Source organism: Neofelis nebulosa, chromosome 4, assembly GCF_028018385.1.
Source record: "Neofelis nebulosa isolate mNeoNeb1 chromosome 4, mNeoNeb1.pri, whole genome shotgun sequence".
NCBI lineage: Eukaryota > Metazoa > Chordata > Mammalia > Carnivora > Felidae > Neofelis > Neofelis nebulosa.
Window position 1 is genome coordinate 55,476,549 of NC_080785.1, and position 16,814 is coordinate 55,493,362.

The window sequence follows — 16,814 nt, forward strand, 5'->3', positions numbered from 1 at the left end:
TATTTCTCATTGGTCCATAACTCAGGCAATGAAGAGTAGTGTTAATGATTAAGCCTCTCCAGACCTCAGCAACCTGACCCAACTTGGGACAATCAGATTTTATCTTTTGGGAATGGGAATTAAACTTAGAGGTATGTCATTGTCTTCAGCATCAAAAGACCTGGAAAGATCTGTACACTTTGGAGGGCTTCCTTTGGAGAGGGACCATCTTTCACCAGAGGCATAGGAAAACAGGGGAACCTGCTCTGGAGAAATAAAGAATGAAAGGGCAGCAAAACGAGAAATCACACAACTCTAGACAAACACCAAAAGACATTCATGGCAGCTTGTTTCCTGGATCTCTTTCCTCCTAAGACCAAGTCATATTGTTTTTTCCTCAGAGTTCCAGAAGTCATCCCACTCTCTGTTTTGGCTTAAGGTTTTCTAAGTAGATTTCTATTATTGATAGCAAAAAACATGGTGAGTGACATATTAGTACTTGGGAGAGTTCTTACTACAGTAACTTGCTATCTGCCAATTTCTTAAAACCCCAAATAAGATTTAGGACATTGCTTTTGTAAATAAGTGGGGAGTTCCAAGAGACTTTACTAAACAAACCTGTAGAACATTCACTATTCATAATTTAGAGATTGCTTATATTTGTCAACGACCCAGTTATCATTATTTAATTTATATCATGAAAGCAGCACCTCCTAAAGGAAATGATGTCTATGTCACATTTAAACAGCGAAACAGTATCAAATATATGAGAACACACTACCGTTTAGAGATCAGATTAAAATACATAATATTTAAATGTCTATTTTAGGTCATTACAAGTACTCGTGGTCTTATAAAATACAGAAGCACGCGTGAGCCCTGGCATCCGACAGCTGCGTTCATATTTGGACTCCACCACCAGCTAAGCAGCATCAAGGCAGACTGCTTACTTAACCTTTCTATGCCTGTTTCATCACCTGAAAAATGGAAATAGTAACGTTACCCAATTCACAGCGTTGACCTAAATATACACAGAACTGAGGTATACAATGATGCATATCGGTTCCCTTCACACGGTTGGGAGACCACAGTCTTCCATACAACATCAAGGTGGGAGACAACAGTCTCTCGTGTCTTTGTTTCTACGCCTCTTGTGAAAAGGCACTGACAGCTTTTGTTCTGAACTATCTTTCCTAACATATCTGCATTGCAAATAGGCTTGGAAAATAGAGACTGTTCTTCTCTCTGGGCAGAAGACAAAACTGTCTCCAGATAAGAATAAAGATAGACTTCTCTCTAGGGCAAAGGGTGGGCAGGTTTAGGTGTAGTCCTCTTTATACTGGGGGTTTCTGGGCTTGCGCTCTCTATACAAACCCAGTGTGTGGACAACATCAGCTGGTCCTCCGTGCATCCGTCCCATGGAAACTGGGGGACCAGAGGACCAATGCACTATGTCCATGCTGCTGGCTGTGCTGTGCATCACACAGTCCTTGGGTCTCTGACCCACACGTATCAGGTCTTCTGCCCGCCTCCATAAAACTAACTTGTTAGCTTGCACGTAAGGCAAAATCTGGGTTCCTTCACTGTTCTTGATAGGCCCTGGCCTCTCAGCTTCCAGAAGTAAATGGACAAAGAAAGGAGGGAACCAGCCCACCAAATACCCTAAACCAGTGCTTTGCAAACTTGGGTGTGCATGACAACCCTCTGGAGGGTTTGATAAACCCACACTCCAGGATTCCCCCACTGGAGTTTCTCATTTAGTAGGTCTAGGGTGGGGTCTGAGAGTCTGTATTTCTAATGAGTTCCCAGGTGACACTTTTGCTGCTGGTGTAAGCAACACACTTGGAGAAACAGGGTCCTAAAAAGAAGGACTTCAGATTTGCTTCACGGCCATCCTTAGGCCCTGTATGTTTGAGAGATGCAGTGGCCTTTCTTCCACTCCAGCTCAGCCATTTCTTTTTTGCTCAACCTTCAGTTAAAGGGTGTCTTTTAATCTTAAACTAGAGAGCCAGAGTAAAAGAACAAATACATACAGAACAAAAGAACAATGGGTATGAATGAACTGCCGTCACAGCACAGACGCTGACATCAGATACATCCCTACTTTGCTAGGTGAGAAAGCGACAGGAGATGCAAATCAGGAGGAGAGAGAGCCCAGGAGAGAGGCTGCAGGACACGAAGGCAAAGCTAGCAAAAAGTGTAATTTCACTTGGGCTCAAACATTCGTCTAACCTGCGCCAACAGACAGAAACTACGCAGAGGTACTTTGTCCTTGCCATGACCAGCCATGGGGTCTTCCCAGAGAATTGAACCTTGGTGGAAACTGCAGAAATTCTGTTGCATTAGTGACTACTCTTCGGAAATGCGTTTGTGGTAGGGGGATAGAGAGGACACATTCTTCATCAAGACATTTCAATTGTTACTCTATCTTCTTTCCTCTGTGTCTGCAAACTTAGCTCTGTGGCCTACTGATATGTGAGCCTCTCCTTATAACGTGAGTCTCTGAAAACAATTGTCATGAGCAATTCTATTAAGCCACTTGCAGGCTGTGTACAAAGGATTACTGATTCTGCAACCACACAAAGTCCGAGGTTTAGAATCACCTGTGGCTGCCTTAAACATCCTCATCACTTTTTCTATGAACATTAAATTGCTTACAATTTACATGAAACTGTTAATAGCAGGTGACAATTTTTTAAAGGATTTAGTCAAGTTGAGAGAGTTTTGACCGATGGATGTAATTTTTTATAAAATCAGTATGCTACCTGAAGTTTACCTCAATCAAGAGTTGTTGATTTGTTTTTCTTCCAATGGTCACCCAGTGCTTGTTGAATGGTATGTTTGGTGCTATCATAGGAATGTGTGTGGACTGGACAGAAAGGAGAGGATGGGCAAGTAGGGAGTGATGGTCAGGAGGTCTAGTAGAGGAAGCAGTCTTGACAGAGAAAGGGGTGTTAATTACTGTGGGAAGTGCTGAAATTTTCCATATTTTAAGAAGAACACTTTTGGGGTTATTAACCATCTTGTCAAAATATCTAATCAGAAAGAAGGCATCTTCTTCAACAGTCAAAGTTTCCAGTATTGCTAGCCAGACAAAATTTGAATTCTGGGGGTGCCTGCGTGGCTCAGACAATTGAACATCCAACTCTTGATTTTGGCTCAGGTCATGATCTCATGGTTTGTGGGATTGAGTCCTGCATCGGGCTCTGCACTGGCAGTGCTGAGGGAGGCTTCTTGGGATTCTCTCTTTCTCTCTCTCTCTCTCTCTCTCTCCCTCTGCCCCTCCCCTTCCCTCTCTCAAAGTAAATAAATAAACATTTTTAAAAAATTCAATTCTGTAGCATGAAAGGCAAAAAATGCCCCTGCTCACCCTTACAAGTTCATTCCTCATCACTCTGTGCTGTTCCCAACCTTCCCGAAATTGCTTATCTTAGTGCTCTGGCCTGTTGAAGTTCCTCTCAAATGTACCAACTGCTTCTTCCCTCATTTTATTTATTTATTTGCCAGGAATACCTTTCCCGACATAGTTATTCCTGTGATTCCTATGAAACTTTTGAAGTCCATGTCAAGTACACCTTCATTATGAAATTTTCTCTAATTTCTCCAGGCTGAATAATTCTGTGGTGCTGCTACCACAGTGTATATGTAGTTATATACGTACTTGTAACACTGGCCAGGAATGACTGGTTGTTTATTTGTGAAAACATTAACAATGACTGTGTTTGTGGCTAATATTCTCTAAGCACTTACTATGTGGCCAGTGCCATGCTAAATTCTTAATATGAACTACTCTTGTTTATTCCTTATAATTCTACCTAAGAAGCACATGCTATTATAAAGCCTACTGCACAGATGAGAAAACAGAACTCGGAGAGGTGAACTAATTCGTGCAGGGTGAAACAGTAGATGTCGAGCCAGGATGTAAATCCAGGCATTCTGGCTCCAGAATCCTTGCCTTTTTTTTTTTTTTTTTTTTGCAAAGAGAGGGAATGTGAGTGGGAGCAAGGGGTTGGGGAGGTGGGGGGGGAGAGGGGGAGGGAGGGAGGGAGGGAGGGAGGGAGAGAGAGAGAGAGAATGAGAACCAATCCCAAGCAGGCTCCAGGCACGGCATGGAGTCTGAGGAGGGGCTCCGGAGGGGCTCCGTCCCACAACCCTAGGGTCGTGACCTGAGCCAAAATCAAGAGTCAGATGCACAACCGAATGAGCCACCAAGGCGCCCCTGAAATCCTTGCCTTTAGTCGCTATCTGCTATATTCCTCCTCCTCTTCCAACAGGAAAGTTTTTTTTAAGTCCAGAAACCATGGAAGTTTCTACTTTTCCAGGTCCGTGTCTAGCATACAGCAGATAAGAACTATCTACTGAACGGGTATGTAAATAAATGTATCGATGAAAGCTCAAATTCCTTTCTTCTTGCTTGGGCTCAGATGGGGCCCTGTCTAAGCAGGGAGGTAACGTCTCTCGGGAACTTCCCTAGTGTTACATTTTGCACTCACCTCAAGCTTTTTCCTGATAGCCTCGAGTTTTTCAGTAGCTGCAGCCAGTTCGAAGTTGGCTTGGGCTAAAGCCTGCCGTTTTGGCTCCACGTCACAGTAGACCTGAAAATCCACACGGGTTTTAACTCATGGGGTAATAAGACGCGAAGAGGACACGTAATTATACAATCTTACATTTGCCAGAAGCTTCGTAACCCAAGTTTCTATTCCCCCCCAGCAATTTGTTTTTTATTTCTTAGCAATGGCACTACCCAATGGCAGAGCAAAAATCTATACAGCGTTCCAAGTTCTGTTGGGTTGTCCATGATTTAGTCATTTATTCTGGACGTGAGAGTTAGGAATCCTTGCCCAAAGTGCTGTACACATCAGACATCGAGATACTACAGTATGTTTGTCCTAAAAATTGGAGATAAACTTCACATCATCAGAAACTGCAGTGGGCGGGAACTACAGTTCAAGTTGGAACCAAGTCTTGATTTTAAAGGAGAACATAAGAGTGGAGAAATTCTCTGAACTCAGGCAGGAACATAAGAGATAGCCTCACAATATTAACAGTGCTGTCACTTTCTTTTCTAAGTTGCGGGCCACTGTCGGGGTGTATCATTTGAATGGGTGGTTTGAGAATTGGGGCGGACCACTTTTGTAACCATGTTGAGAAAAGAGGAAGGAAATGAAATTTTATTTTCTCTTTTATGGCCCAACATCACAGGACACAGCCACAGTCTAGCTCCGTGCTCATCCTTCACCTACAATACAACGAAAGCACAGGGGTCAGACATTTTTTAAATATTTATTTATTTTGGGCAAAGCGCAAGCGGGAGGAGAGGCAGAGAGAGGGGGGACAGAGAACCTGAAGGAGGCTCTGCACTGACGGGCTGACAGCAGCAAGCTTGATGTGGGACTCGAACGCATGAACCGCAAGATCATGACCTGAGCTGAAGTCGGATGCTCAACCGAATGAGCCACCCAGGTGCCCCAGGGGTCCGACATTTTTTATGGAGGGAAGCCATATGTCAACTGCAATCCACCTAAACCCTTGTTCTACACAGGCTTCCACTGAAGAGACACATCAGAAGTGTCTTACTCTCATGGATTATAAAGGCGATCACCTGGTTTTATGAAAATCACTTTGGGGAGCACCTAGGTGGCTCAGTCCGTTTAGCGTTCGACTCGTGATTTCGGCTCAGGTCATAATCTCAGTTCAAGTCCCGCAGCGGACTCTGTGCTGATAGGGAGGGCCCTGTGTGGAATTCTGTCTCCCTCTCTCTCTCTGCCCCTCCCTTGCTTTCTCTCTACCTCTCTCTCTCAAAATAAATACATTAAAAAAAAATCAATTTGGGAATGCTTTTGATTATACGTGGAATTTCCTCAGTAATTCTATTTTTGAATATAATATATAACTGTCTAAGAAAAAATAAGACAGTTCTTCAGAGTTAAGGGCATGCACTGTTCCCTTTTTACATACAGTATTCTGCCAAGTGCTAGAAAGACAGGTGGCAGACAAGAAGTATCTGATAAATGAAAGACTACATTAAATGATATTCTATCTCTACGATGCCTGAAAACACAAGCTTTAGATTCAACCATAACACAGGCAAAAGTGTATTTGTGATTAAAATACTAAAGCAAAAAAAGGGGAGAGGGCTATTTCCTCATTGCATTAAGTCTACAATGGTGTAAATTTTTGCACTGAGAGTAGGGATTAAGTTTGAACATGAATTGAGACCTGCGGTTGGTTCGAGTCAACACAAAATTAATATTTTAATGTAAATAAATATAATTTATCTGGCCAGCAAGTTTTTACCTAATCAAATCACTTGCTACTATTTGATCTAAAGTAATTGATAACGCAACCCTAAAAAAAATAAGTTTCAAACATTTCAAATATCCTCCTCTATAGAATTCTGTTTAATCGGACACTTTCAGGTCTCATTCTTAGGGTTTTATCTTATTCAGATAATTAAATACCAAATTATATAACTTTTTCTTTTTTTACCAGTATGGAAATTAATATCTTTATGGTCCTTGTGAGTAACACCTGTAAACCATCAGATTAAGACTGATACCTCGTAGAACTTAACGATGTTGGTGACCCAGGCACAGAGACCAGCTGCTGCAAAAGATTTGGTCCGAATCAGGTTTGGATTGAACTCTGGGTCTTTCAAATACTGCTCATTTACTACTTTCAGACAGTTCTCTGGAATGTGCTCTTTGTCATAGTTAATTAACGCTTGCAAAAAATCATCAACCTGTAAAGCAAAAAGACTTATTGCAATGAACCCATTTCGGCTGCAGAGAAAATTCCAAGATCAAAAGTTAAAATCAGCTTTTAGGACTCACATTACAAAGGCAAAATTGGCAAGCTGCATTTATCCTACTGTTTGACTTTTTCAGTCTTTGTAGTAGGAAGTGAGAATTAGCAATGGACACTTTTAAAATCTCTTCTATCCCAGGGTAAAATACACAGGAGGCATTCACATTTTGAAGAAAAGACAGAAAAGAAAAAGAAAAACACATACCCCAAAGCCCCTCTGCCTCACCTTCTCGTGTATTAGCAACATTTTTCCAGCATAAGAAATCCATGTAATTTTCTCCCTCCTACACTTAACTGCTTTCATAATTTTGCAAATGGTTAGCAACCTTCCACGTGCTGCTAGTGTTGACCTAGGTCTGCTACAACCCCAAGCTAACCTCCAACTTGGCAAACAAAAATTCTCTATGTCTAGAGAACACACAGTAGGTTACACTCGATAAGGATGCAGGTAATTTCCTTCAGTTTGAACAGCTTTTGCTGTCAAATATGACCACGGTACTAAGAACACAAAGTGTCTGGGATTTTCATCTTGCCAGGCTGTCTGATAACCTTTCCCATGAAGACTTTAGCTGCTTTCCAACTTCGGTCTTTAGGCACTCTGCCCCGGGGAGCCAGGAGGACCATCACAGCAGCCGTAACGTTGGTAACGGCGTTCGGTGGGTTGGGAAAGACTTTCAGCTCAGTGAGATTGCCCTGAAGAAAAAGCACACCCACAATGAAGACCAGGGGAGGTCTGGGGAAGAGCCGTTAGCTGATCAAGCTGGTCTGTCCTCTCCGTGTCACACCAGTCTCAGCTTGGCAGTTTTTGCCACCCAGTGATTCCACCTTGGGACCCCAGCAGGTTCACTTTTCCCCGGACACTTTTCTGATACTCCGGAAACAGCACTGGTCTTTTTGGCTTCCAAAAAATTCTCCCTCTGATATACCAGCCCCACAGAGCCTTGCTCCCTGAGCCCAGGCAATTTGATAAACAAAGTTTTGAAAGTGTTTATGGGTTCTATCCCACCTACGTAATACGTCTACATTTTAACCAGGGCTTCCCAGAAACATCAACCCCTTGGTCCAGAGCCTCTTGGTTTTGTTTTTTCTGCACAAGAAATCTCTTCCATTATACTATGATGCCTCTCAACTGGGAAGCTACCTGTATAGCTTGAACCTGCTCTCTGGACAACTTCTTAATCTCCTCTGGTCAAAATCTTAATTTACTCCAAAGACAACATTAAGGGTATAACCTACAAGTGTTAAGGCAAATACTTTGGGGCAGGAATTAATATTATGAGTAGTATATGTAAAAAAAAACAAAGTATTTCCTGTGACATTTCATAAACTACCTCATATACTCTTGCTTACAAAACCCTGATTCAACCTGATTCTTCTCCATTACCCCAAACTGCCTATTTACTTGGGAAATGACTGCAAAGAAGGGAAAGGATGTGAAAATGAAGCAAAACTTAAAATGTGTTAATAGTAACTGAGAGCTAGCTAACCTCCTTCATAATTTGCAAATATCTTCATCTTTTTTATAAATACAGTGAGCTTTATATTTAAGTGACATTAATTTATTTTGTCTAGGTGACTGATAATACATTTGAAGATAGAGTTTCAAAAATAGAAAAGCACAAAGAAGAAAATACATATGCCAGTGCTGAGAAAAAAAAACAACATAAAATTCCATTACTAAGAGATAATCAGTTACTATTATTGCTTATTTTTTCTAATTTCTCAATGCACAAGCATGTTCTTACAAAAAAAAATCATATCGTATATCCTATTTTGTAATCTGCTTTATTCACTTAATAGATCACGGACATTTTCTCATGTCACTAAATACTATGCAACAATATTTTAATGGCACCAGAGTATTTGAATACATAAAGGTCAATCTTCTATCATGGTATATTTATATTCTTTTAAAGTTTTCAGTTTTATACTTATACTGTAAGAAATATCCATGTAGATAATAACTTTATGATCATAGTCAATCGCTTTCCTCAAAAAAAGAAAAAGAAAACCTTAGAAAAAGCAGGTGAATATTTTTTTGAAAGGCAGTTAAGGTCTGGATCCTCTACTCTTTGAAGTTGAATCTTAAGAACGTCAGGCTTGGTAATCCCCCGGATTCTCCCTGGAGGCCCAGTAGAACCCAGCACAAAAACAGCTGCAGGCTCCTAAAATAAATTGCCCACAATTCTACTTTTCCTCACAATACCCATCTGACTATCACAGATGATTTTCTCCTCGGGGAATTCAAATGCTCAATGAGGTTTTGCTAATAAGGTGAAACCAGGAAAAGTGATGTGAGCCAAAACTAGGTGTCTTTGTTCCTAGTGCATTGCTCTTTTCATGAGGGTGTCTTGTTAATGCCACTTTTTATATCCAGAGGAAATAAAGAATCTTCACTTAGTTCTTAAAGCAACACATAATATGACAACTGGATTTGGGCCAAATCCAGTTGCTAACAATAGAACTGCCTCTTATGAAAGTATAAATCCCATGGTGTTGCAAGTATTCAAAAGGAGACTTGACTGTCAGGCTGTGGCAGGACAGACTCCCGCATGGGAAAGGAAGTCACACTATTAATGATGACCTCGAACGTTTGTTCCCACTTCAGTATTTTGTGGGACTCGTTTTCCTTTCTAAAAACTCTTTGGTTGCACAGAATTCACTCTGGGTCCTGTTATTCAAACTCTGAGAACCTTTAAAAACTATTTGGAGGAATCCCGCAAGCCCTGTGATCATCTTTACCCTGTTGAGCGTATTGAGTGCAGCTGTTGCAGCCACCAGTGCAGGCTCAGCCTTGAGTACGTCGACTTCACACTCTCGCTGTTTCTGGGACACTTCAGTCTGAATGGCTGTCACCTAATCAGAGAGGAAAGCACACAAACCCACAAACACAAATCACCACCTGAAATATCACTACTGAAGAATGTAGGCTGACTCAGATGCGCTGTTCAACAGTTCATCTGGTTCTCTTTAGAACAGGCGAGGAACGTGCCCTAAAGATGAATTTCTCTCAGTCTCAGTGTGTGCACAAAGCTTTGTATATGCATGAAATACAGTGACAAATCCCAATGCAAATGTACTCAAGTATCTAACTGCTCCAAGAAGGGCTTTGGCTAATCTAATTAAAAGGTGCTGCTAATAATAAATTCAAGGTAGTGATCCCTTTGCTCTTCAATTTTCTTTTTCTGAGTGTCCTGGATAAGTGGAAATCCAGGCTGGCTCAGTAACACCGACAGAAAATACTCTTGCTAGAAATCTCTAATTTTTGTTTACATTTGCCTAAAAGCTATGTTGGCTAGTCTTTAAGAATAAATGTGAAGCTTTTTCTGTTCAACTGACTAGAAGATATAGTTATTTCTATGTATACTTAACCAAAGATATAATTTTTATAAAGACTAATTACTGGTTTCTCTAAGGACCTGGTAAGAAACTCTGGCTACAATAGCCCATTTCTGTCTGTCAACGACACTGATATCCACACTACCGTTGAAGGTCCAGGGACTCTCTTCATGTGCCCAAGAGGGTGTGGCATCAGTTTCGTGACATGAACACATATGTTATGCATATAGGGAAGCCATGCTGGTAAACCTGAACCAAAATCAAGGGAGAAGCTTTGGAATTTTTATCCTCCTCGCCCTCTTAGGAGACATAACAGAATTTGAATGGGCAGGAAGAGTAAATTTTTGATCCCAAGCAGGAACTGCAGTTTCAAAGCTGTGCCATTGGGCACAGGGATCCAGTCACCATGGGGAATGGCTCTTTCAGCGATGGTGACTAGGGCATTTAACGTGTGAAGAAAAGTGCATTTCTTCAGATGTGTTTGGAATGAACAGGTGTAACTATGCCATAAAATTAAATAGTGCTTACAACAAATTATATTGTCTACTACAGCTTTATTAGCAGTAATTACCATTCTTCTGACTAACCATTATTTTGCTGTATACTGCACCTTTTATGAACATAATTGGTTCAGGGTAGAGATGTGATCTCTTGCCAATACGTACACAGCTACTGTAATGTAAATAAGAAAACTCTGCATGCTTATCGAGAACTACTCAAAAACCACAACTGTCAAAACTTCCAGGAATGGCCAATGAAAATTCTAAGAATACATTTTTGGTGTGCTAGACAACACTGTTGCAGAACAAAGGGAGAGCAGAGGTGAGTGAATTAATACCTCAGGGTTATTTACCTTCTATAAGGATACAATCTATAAATGCTATTTGTTATCATTTATAAGAGCATCATTTAAAATATGTGAACTTGAGAAACTTAATAGAAGACCATGGGGGAAGAGAAGGGGAAAGATAGTTTCAAACAGAGAGGGAGGCAAAACATGATAGACTCTTAAATACAGTGAACAGACTGAGGGTTGATGCAGGGGGCGGGGGAGAGGGGAAAATGGGTGACGGGCATTGAGGAGAGCACTCGTTGGGATGAGAACTCCATGTTGTATGTAAGCAATGAGTCATGGGAATCTACCCCCAAAACCAAGAGCACACTATACATACATACATACATACATACATGTATACACTGTATGTTAGCTAACTTGACAATAAATTATATTTTTTAAAAAAATAATAGCCAAACTTTAGAGAGAGAGCCAAAATGTCCATTCGACTGATAAATGGATAAAGGAGATGTGGTATGTCTATACAGTAGAATATTACTCAGCCATCAAAAAGAATGAAATTTTGCCATTTGCAATGATATGGGTGGAGCTAGAATGTATTACGCTGAGCAAAATAAGTTAATCAGAGAAAGACAAGTATTGTATGATTTCACTCATGTGGAATTTAAGAAATAAAACAGATGAACATAAGGGAAGGGGGTGAGGAGAGAGGGGAAAAAAAGCACAAGAGACTCTTAACAATAGACAGCAAACTGAGGGTTGATGGACAGAGGTCAGTGGGAGATGGGTAATAGGTATTAAGGAGGCACTTGAGATGAGCACTGGGTATTCTATGTAAGCGATGAATCCCTGAATTCTACTCCTGAAACCAGTATCGCACTGTAGGTTAACCACCTAAAGTGTAAATAAAAAGTAACAGTAAAAAAATAATAATAATCAAGATAAAATAAAAATGGTCTCCATAATAGAGATTTTTAGTACTAGAAGAGTATATCTTTTTATCTATCTATCTATCTATCTATCTATCTATCTATCCATCTCAAGAGAGAAAAAGAAAGGAGTGGAGAGGCAGAGAGAAAGGGAGAGAAAGAGAATCCCAAGGACTCATAGTGCGGAGACGGATCCCAGTAACCGAAGTTGAGTCAGAGGCTTAACTGAGTGACCCACCCACCCAGATGCCCGAAGCACTTTTAAGTGCTATTTCTGTGAGACTGAGAGTTGCTATTCTTCTCCTTCTGACTCCTTTACACTTCATGGAGTATCATTCCTTTGGGTAATTTTTATAATCAGGGCAATCTTGAATATTAATAAAAACCCACGAAAGAAAATGAAAAAAAAATACCCTAGGTTGGTCAGCTTTTTTTCATTCCCGATACCTTCTGCGCACTTTTGTTTACATGTCACATGCCACAATCACCATTACCACAGGAACCAACCCCCACGGGGACTGGATCCTGGTGACCAGTGCTACAGTTATGATACTAGAAGTTCCTAACTTACAACTTAAGTTAGAACTTAATTCTTCCTGCACAAGAATTCTAAGGTACATGTACAATAATTTGTGTATTTCAGGTGACACTGGAATAGTGAAAATACTGTGTATCTTAGTGACGTGCAGAGCCTCGAGCCTCACTGTCCAACTGCCTCCACACCATGACTCCTGGGTGGTGCTCAGCAAGGTTCAACTTGGGGAAGGAGGGAAGAGTGACACAGATCATTTGGAATGTGGGCTTTCTCTTGACTACAGTCTGTTAAAGCAGTGTTCGGGAGATACTCCCATTCTTGGGTACACAGAGCTTTTCTGCTATTAGTCAAAAGCTCCTTGCAAATGGTTCATGAAATTTAATGGTGGGTCACATGGAAGAAGTGGAATAGCAATGGCTTAGTAGAAGCTGAAATATGTCCACCCAGAAATTTATATGGCAAAGCCCTAACCCTAGTACCTCAGAATATGATTATATTTTTTTAAATTTTTTAATGTTTATTTATTTTTTAGAGAGAGAGCACAAGTGGGGGAGAGGCAGAGAGAGAAGGGGTCACAGAATCTGAAGCAGGCTCCAGGCTCTGAGCTGTCAGCACAGAGTCCGACGCGGGGCTCGAACCCACAGACTGTGAGATCATGACCTGAGCCGAAGTCGGCCGCTTGACTGACTGAGCCACCCAGGCGCCCCTAGAAAATGACTGTATTTGCAGACATGCCCTTTAAAGAGGTGATTAAGCTAAAAATGAGCCCATTAGGGTGGGCCCTAGGTCAGTTTAACTGGTGTCCTTATAAAAGGTGGAAATCTGAACAGGCACAAGAGACACCAGGGATGTGTACTCAGAGGAAAGACCAAGTGAAGACAGTGAGAATGCGGCCATGTGGAAGCCAAGGGGAGAAACCAAGCTTGTCAATATCTTGATCCTGAACATCCAGCCTCCAGAACTGTGAGAAAATAAACTTCTGTAGGTTAAGCCATGCAGTCTATGATATTTTTTTCTAGAAGTCCTAGCAATCTAATAAACTGCTCTTATTTGCCTTCAGAGTATGAGAAATCCCAGACAGTCCTTCAAAACCCAGCTATACCCACATTTAGAATAGAAACACACAAAATCTGAAGACCATTCAAAATCAAGGAGGATGATAACTTTTGAGGAGATTATATTAGCCCTGTGATTTAGAAGGTACTTTAATCCATGAGGGTTACACTCAACAAAGAAAGCAATATGAAAGAGATCAGAGAATCTGGAACCTTAGAATTGGGAACTGGTAAACCAAACAGAGACAGAAGAAGTAATTTTCATAGGCTTCATGGCGCTGGGGTTACTTGAAGTCACCGCTGGTCACGTCAGCAGTTTGGATGGCTCTTGATGATTTTATGAATCTCAAGGAACAATTTTAACCTGCTGCTCTACAAGGACTATCAAGGCACACAGAAAGGCAGTCAGTATTTGCTTAGTTATGTTAAATATGGCAATGTACTTTTTAATAACTTCTCATGGGTCAAGACTTGAAATCCCAATTTTATAGGATCACCGTGCCCATATGCACCCATTTAATAACTATGTAGAACCTAGCACACTGGTGAACAAAATGTGAGCTCACAGCACATGCTCCAATTGATGAGTTCCTTGAATCTCTATACATCGTTTAGTTACAAATAATTCTCCTTCCGTGAGCAGCCAGTTTAAAACAGTCCCTTCTACCATCACCTCGATTTGATTTTTATCTTAGCCCTCATCACTAACCCCAAATCCCTTGTCACTTGTCTGCTCCCGGTCTTTTCCATTATAATGTAAGCTACCTGAGGGTGCCTTGTACGTCATCTATGCTCAAGAGCCTAGAACTGTGCCAGGCAAAAATAGTTGCTCAGTTAGTATTTGTTATTGAGAATTAAGTAAAGTAACCATCAGGGGCAAAATGAAAATATGTTTATTTCTTGGTATGGATTAGATATAGAAATAGTGTCTTTTTCATGTTTGAAGAACTTCATAAAACAACCAGTCAGAAGAGTTCTCATTTGCTAAAGCATTTTTTCCCTCTTTGTAAGGATGATTTTGCCTTAGGAATTCACATACAAAATGTGAAAATACCTCTGGAGTGTTTTATGGATCTCTAAAAGGTATCTCGAGAGATAGATTATAATCTAACAAGTACTAGCACGTAACTTATTTGCGCAATGCTTGAAAAATATCCCTTGGGTGGAAATGGCTTATGATAATCACATCATATGGGATACCTAATTGCTTAACATAATATAGTACAATTTTAAGGACATCCTCTGCTTCTCTGAAACTCAATGGAAACACTTATTAACAAATTAGGAATTATATGCCCATTGGCCATGGCAAATGTAGCATACAGCTTTAAAAACAAGTATTAAAAAAAAACCTATTCAGCATTCTGATTTTCAGTGTACATCTCAACTCTTTAGTTGTGTAAGCTACCAGTAAACATGCTCAATACCTATTAGAAAATAGGGGGAGAAAGCCCAACTCAATTGTCTATGAATGAATGGCAATACCACTAGAAGAACTCAAGTATTTCTGGAATCATAAAACACTAGGATCATAACATAAAAGCTACTGACTCAAAAGCTATAAGCATGTTTATAATTTACCTTTTTTTAATCAACTAATCCCTGATTATAATCTTTTGTCCCAAATGAGAGAATTTATCTCAAACAAACATATTCAATTTCTAAACAGATAAGATATACAAAAATACCTTCCATTTGTGGCCCAAGGTCTGGCAAAAGAAGAGGACAAAGAAGTTGTATTTATTTCAGAATTGCCAGAAACCCAGGTACAAAGAAAGCAGAATCTGTATAATCTTAAGAGTAATTGTTTGCAACAGTAAAATGTAATATAAAATGCCAGGTTCTCAATCGAATAAAAAGAAGAAATTTAGCTTAGGATTTAATAATAAACTCAAGTTGTATTATTAAAAGGAAAAATTTGAAAAACCATCTTGCAAAGTGATGGAATTGGGCTTTGTTAACAATTGAGTTGTTCAATTTGCCTAAAAACTGAAAACCTTTAGAAACCTCAGAGGTGACTTCATGACCTTTACTGTATTACAAATAGGCCTGATGTTCAAGATCCACATCCATTATATGCTTGAATGAGCTCAGTATTTATTGTTCTTTCATATCATTAAAAGAGCTAAAAGGGTGGGAAAATGCATAATGTAAAGAAAGGTCAAGTGGTAATCATGGTGTGAAATGCTGTTACATGTGTAACTATAATAATTCTTTAGATTTTATGCTCCCTGGAGAGGAAGTTGTTCAAAATTGTTCACATACAAAGGTTTATTTTGTGCTAAATATAGCTCAGCACTCTAAATGGTGGAATTAGCCTGACCTTTCGCTCCTCAGCGTCGGCAATGGCCTTTTCCCGGCTCACTTTCTCCGTCTGGAGCCCGATCTTTGCGATCAGAGCTTCGGCGTCACGATTTCTCAGTTGCAGCTCAGCTTCTTGAGAGGCAAGTCTGGCTTTCAGATCTCCCACCTGAAGGAAAAGTCACTATGTCCAAGTAACTTGCGTTGGGAACGACAAATATCAGATACAGCTTATTTTTTTAAATGAGTTCACAGATCCCTATCAGCCTGCATCTTTTATCTCTTCCTCCCCTGTTCTGACTTTAGTCCCATGTGCAAAAACACAGCCCCGCTTCCCCCCCAACAGAGGAACAAACAGCACAGTGTTTTCTGATTCCTTTCTGAAAAATGTAATTTATGTCAGCACCAGCTAGAAATTTACCTTCTCCCCTCAGTCTGTGCAGTCAGGGAAACATCAACAGCTGTCCCCACCTGCGTACGTATCACTCAAGCACCTATCACTCATGCCCCCAGCTTTTCTGGTCCTGTAAAGGCAGGCCACAGGCTCAAGGCAGCAGAGGCCACAGGAAGACTTGCTTGGTGGCAAGCTGGAGGAACCATGGTTTGCGCTCTCCAAGGGAACACCATGAAAGGCTCAGAGAAGTTGAGACATCGGTACTCCCTGGCTGTTATGAGTTACTATCAGTTTCATTGAATCCGTTACTCACTTTGATGGAAATGCCTACAGACAGGTCTATTCTCTTTCCACAAAATAGGAAATGGTCCTCTTGTTTCTTCCACCTCATACAACATTCAACTTAACACCTACTACAGAAAGGCAAACCACAAGTGCCTGTGGGCATCAGAAGGGGTGGGGTCAAAGAGCAGTGAGGGTCCTAGATGGGGACTGCTGCTCCTGGCCTCACTCAACTCTTGAGGAACTCAAGTCTTTCTGAGGCATCAACAAATTTATCTTCTCTAAAGAATGATTCTGCCCTCGTAATTGGGATTTCATGAGGTTGACAAGGTACCACTAGGTTCCTAAGTTTGAGAATCACGTAAAGCAAAGCAGAAGTCAAGTGCTGGGAAACAAA

The 16,814-nt window shown here is 40.6% G+C and overlaps 1 protein-coding gene across 3 annotated transcripts in view; it reads right to left on the reverse strand.

Moving 5' to 3' along the window:
- Positions 1–16,814, reverse strand: part of DNAH11 (dynein axonemal heavy chain 11) — a 367,119-nt gene that overhangs the window by 101,440 nt on the left and 248,865 nt on the right. For all 3 annotated transcript variants that reach the window (XM_058724852.1, XM_058724850.1, XM_058724851.1), the window contains 5 exons: positions 15,764–15,910; positions 9,529–9,642; positions 7,336–7,479; positions 6,539–6,721; positions 4,473–4,574 (listed from right to left, as the gene is read on the reverse strand). In XM_058724852.1, coding sequence (XP_058580835.1) covers positions 4,473–4,574; positions 6,539–6,721; positions 7,336–7,479; positions 9,529–9,642; positions 15,764–15,910 — 690 coding nt within the window. The remainder of the gene's footprint in view (positions 1–4,472; positions 4,575–6,538; positions 6,722–7,335; positions 7,480–9,528; positions 9,643–15,763; positions 15,911–16,814) is intronic.